This window comes from Antrostomus carolinensis, unplaced genomic scaffold (genome assembly GCF_000700745.2).
Source record: "Antrostomus carolinensis isolate BGI_N321 unplaced genomic scaffold, ASM70074v2 scaffold52864, whole genome shotgun sequence".
NCBI classification, from domain to species: domain Eukaryota; kingdom Metazoa; phylum Chordata; class Aves; order Caprimulgiformes; family Caprimulgidae; genus Antrostomus; species Antrostomus carolinensis.
In genome coordinates this window covers 176-4,456 of record NW_010312561.1, presented here as the reverse complement: position 1 = coordinate 4,456, position 4,281 = coordinate 176, and the positions used below count along the sequence as shown (strand labels likewise).

Sequence of the window (4,281 nt, the reverse complement as noted above, 5' to 3'; positions counted from 1 at the left end):
GCCACTGGGAATCTGTCCTTGAACTGAATGCGGGAGATTTTCATAGGAACATAGAATCATAGTGGTTGGAAAAGCCCTTGAAGCTCATGGAGTCCAACCATGAACCCAACACTGACCAGTCCCCTATGACTAACCCATGTCCCTCAGCACTGTGTCTACATGACTCTTCAATCCCTCCAGGGATGGGGACTCCACCACTGCCCTGGGCAACCCCTTCCAATGCCTCAGAACCCTTTCAGCAAAGAAATTCTTCCTCACATCCCATCTCAACTGCCCTGGCCACAACTTCAGCCCATTTCCTCTTGTCCTGTCCCTTGGGCCTTGGTTGAACAGACCCACCCCCACCTCTCTCCACCCTCCTCCAAGGGACTTGCACAGAGCCACAAGGTCTCCCCTCAGCCTCCTTTGCTCCAGGCTCAACACCCCCAGTTCCCTCAGCCACAAGGGAACTCAGCACACTTGTGCTCCAGACCCTTCCCCAGCTCCGTTGCCCTTTCTTGGACATGGATATTGAGGATCCCACAAGTTCTCATTCAAAGTCTCTTTTTTACGACACAGAATTTTCTTCCACCATTTTGAAAGGCACAAACCTCCCAGAGTCATCTAAATTGTCCTTTTTTTCCTCTCTCTCTCTATCTCCATCCTCAGGAACCGCCTCACAGGTTTGATGCCAGATATTTTGTTGGATCCTATTTACATTGGTCTTTTTGGCAGCACTGGAGCTGGGAAAAGCACGTTGCTGAATGCCATCATAGATAAAAACTTCTTCTTGCCAGTGTCTGGGTACAGAGCCTGCACCTCCTGCGTGGTGCAGGTCAACACGAGCCACAGCAAAACGTATGAGGCCAAAATTTACCTTCTCACAGATGAGGTATGGATAATTTTGGGTTTTCTTTCTAATTTTGCCCTTGAAAGGAAAGGAGATTGAGTCTTAGCAAACTTCTCCACAGGGAAGTTCTCTGGAATCATAGAATCATAGAATGGTTTGGATTGGAAGGGACCTTAAACTCATCCAGTCCCAACCCCCCTGCCAGCAGCAGGGACACCTTCCACTAGACCACGTTGCTCAAAGCCTCATCCAACCTGGCCTTCAACACTTCCAGGGAGGAGCATCCACAGCTTCCTTGGGCAACCTGTTCCAGTGTCTCACCACCCTCACAGTGAAGAACTTCTTCCTAATATCTCATCTAAACCTCCCCTCTTTCAGCTTAAACCCATTTCCCCTTGTCTTGTCATTAGTTGTCCTTATGAAAAGTCCCTCCCCAGCTTTCTTGTAGGCCCCCTTCAGGTATTGGAAGGCCACTATAAGGAAGTCTCCCTTCTCTTCTGAAAAGGATGGTGGGATGGGGGAGGATGAGACACTGGTGGCCAAAGTATCCCCAGAGAAGTGGTGGACGTTGGCACTGGTTCCCACTGGTTTAGGAGTGCAAGGAAGGAAGAAGCAATGCAATTTCTTCCTTGGACTCCTGTCCTGGAGGCTTGAGACCCCTCAGCTGTGCCTACGTGTTGGTTGTCCCAGGCCAATCTTCCTCAAGCCATGTCCTTTCCCTTCCTCTTCCAGGTACCCAAGTCATTACCTCTCCTGTGTATCTGCTCTGTTTCAACAGGAGTGGAAGGATGAACTGAAGGGTCTGATGGCATTTTTGGACCCAGATGAGGAGGAGAATGACAGCGAAAGAAACGAGGCTGTTCTGAAGATCTCTGCTATCTATGGGGAAGAAGCAGAAAATAAGAGTTATGAAGAACTGTGTGAGATGAAACCCAAAATCCGTATTCCTGATTCCAGATGTATCACCCTCAGGGATAAGAATGTGAGAAGCCCGTGTCTTTCTTGGCCAATGTGACCACTCATCTTGTGTCCTTGCAAAATATAGCCAAGTATCTTAACCCATTGGCTTCTGTCTCAACCCCAATAAGTGAGGACAGTCTTTGGAGCTGGCCCATCCCTCTGGGAAGGTTACATCAGCTTGCAGGGCAGGTTTCTCTCCATATCTTGTTAAATTCAACTTTTCCACTGTCCTTGGGTGGGAGAGCAGCATTGTCCATCAGATTCCTGAGGGAGAGGGTCCTGGGAGAGGTCTTCTGTTGCCCACTGGGGCTGGGAGGTGATATCTTTTCCCACTCTTTCTTTGTTGAGTTCATTGTGTTGGGAAGGGTGTTGGGAAAGGTGTTGGGAAGGGTGTGAGCTTCTTGGGTTGTCTCACTAGTGGTGACATTGGGAAGTTGTTTCCCCTCTTCATACCATGGTGTCCATACCTAGAGCATGGGGTTTTGAGTGGTCCCAATCAGTTGTGGCAGACCATCATGATTTCTTGGTGTCTTTGAAGGGGTTTTTTTTGCTAAAAAGGGTTATTTCTTTCTTCATCCATCCAGGAGAAAGACTTCTCTGAAAAAATGAGCCCCTATATCTGGATTCAGGGCATCCGTAACGACTCAAAAGCAGGAGCAAGTGAAGAAGACAGCAGAACACGGTTCTGGCCTCTAGTAAAAAATGTGGAAGTGACTATCCCAAGATTGCAAGTGGTTCCAGAAGGTGTTGTCTTCGTGGATATTCCAGGGACAGGCGATTTCAGTAGCAAAAGGGATGCGATGTGGAAAGAGGTGACTGGTGTTGATGTCCCACTGGGAGAATGGGGATATTTGTTGGTTCTCTGGCAATGCTGCGGTGGTGTTCCTGGTCCACAAGTGATGGAGACATCTGGGATCCTCAGTGGGGCTGTGAGGAACAGGGAAAAGCTTTTAGCAGAAGGACCAGATTGATGTTTCAATGTTGTGCACCTGAGTCTTTACTATTTATCTTCCTTCTTGCCTGATATCAGGCTGCCACCAAAATTCCTACCAGGACAACCACTGGTGGCCAATCCAAGCCCCTATCTGTGGTAGTCCTGAGTTGGAAGAATTCATGGGTGGGAGGTTGAGGTCTTTGGTTAGAAATACACTCTGGAAAGATGGTACATCCTCTTTCTTCAGCCAAAGTTACTGGGAATTAAAGGTGATCAGCATCTCTGGAATTTATTCTTTGCTGATGGTTTATATCTTCTCTTTCTGGTGTTTCTTCTCATCATCCCATCACAGAACATCAACAAATGCTCTATCATTTGGGTTGTCAACTCCATCGAACGTATTCATGGAAACAAAATCCATGAGATGATGCTGAATGAAGGCATGAAGGCTTTCCAGTGTGGGATATGCAGGGACATCTCCTTGGTTGTCACCAAGTCTGATCAGATGAATCTAAAAGAATACAAGAGGTAATGAGACAAGCTGAAGTCCAGGGCTCTGGGGGAGTGGGGTACTGGGTGGGTGATGTTGGGTCTGACCCCACCTGGACTGTGTTGGGGTGGTCCTTCCCTTCTCCTGACAGGAGTAGAGGACTGTTGACTTAGGTTGCCCAAGGAAGTTGTGGCTGCTCCTCCCTGGAAGTGTTGAAGGCCAGGCTGGATGAGGCTTTGAGCAACCTGGTCTAGTGGAAGGTGTCCCTGCTGCTGGCAGGGGGGTTGGGACTGGATGAGCTTGAAGGTCCCTTCCAACCCAAACCACTCTGGGATTCTATGATGACTGCTAAAAATGTTGGGGTGTGTAATTGTTGTTTTGTTTTTCTCTTTCCAGGGAAAGTGAGAAGGATTATGTGAGTATTTGTCAGATTTTAGTCTTTTCAACCTTTTCAGGTCATTTAAGAAAACTAGAGAATTTTCCAGATGAGGTGACTCGAGCAGAACTGGTTGACTTTTAACCCAGAAACCAGAATATTGTGTAATTCTTTACCTTGTATAAAGGAGAAACTGTACTGGACATTTCTTTTGGGCTTAAAAACTTAGAGATCTACTTAAAATGTCCTTGCTCACTACAGGGGGGAGTTGAACTAGATGATCTTTGACTAGAAGATCTGAAAGTCTCTTCCAACCCAAACCATTCCATGATTCTATGATTGTCAGTAATAATTCCTATTGTTTTCCCCAATGTAGATAAATAAACACGATGCCATCCTGGAAAGGAATGAAATTGTGAAGCAAGAGAAGAGCAAAATGATGAAGAGAAACTTAGTGGTAAAGTACCTTGGAGAACCTGTGTCATGAATTTGTGTCTGGTGGCATCTCTGTGTCACAATATTCTTATAATAGGATATTAATAGAAATTCTCCATGAAGTCTGGTCATTATCTAGCAGCTTCTGGTTACTCCAAACTCTCCCTCTGTGCTGTGTTTGGGTGGAATTGGTCTTCCTAAAGTTTAATTCTCCACCATATATGCAACTAATTTGGTGGTGGGGATGGTCTGCCTGA

The 4,281-nt window shown here is 46.6% G+C and overlaps 1 protein-coding gene across 1 annotated transcript; it reads left to right on the top strand.

Moving 5' to 3' along the window:
• Window positions 1–648: 648 nt before the first annotated feature.
• NUGGC (nuclear GTPase, germinal center associated) lies at window positions 649–4,046 on the top strand (the record flags this gene model as incomplete). The annotated part of the gene is made up of 6 exons (XM_010167020.1): window positions 649–871; window positions 1,608–1,811; window positions 2,374–2,601; window positions 3,076–3,251; window positions 3,610–3,628; window positions 3,966–4,046. Coding segments are annotated over 6 exons (931 nt in total), but the record flags the coding sequence as incomplete, so codon positions are not given.
• Between the last annotated feature and the right edge of the window lie 235 nt (window positions 4,047–4,281).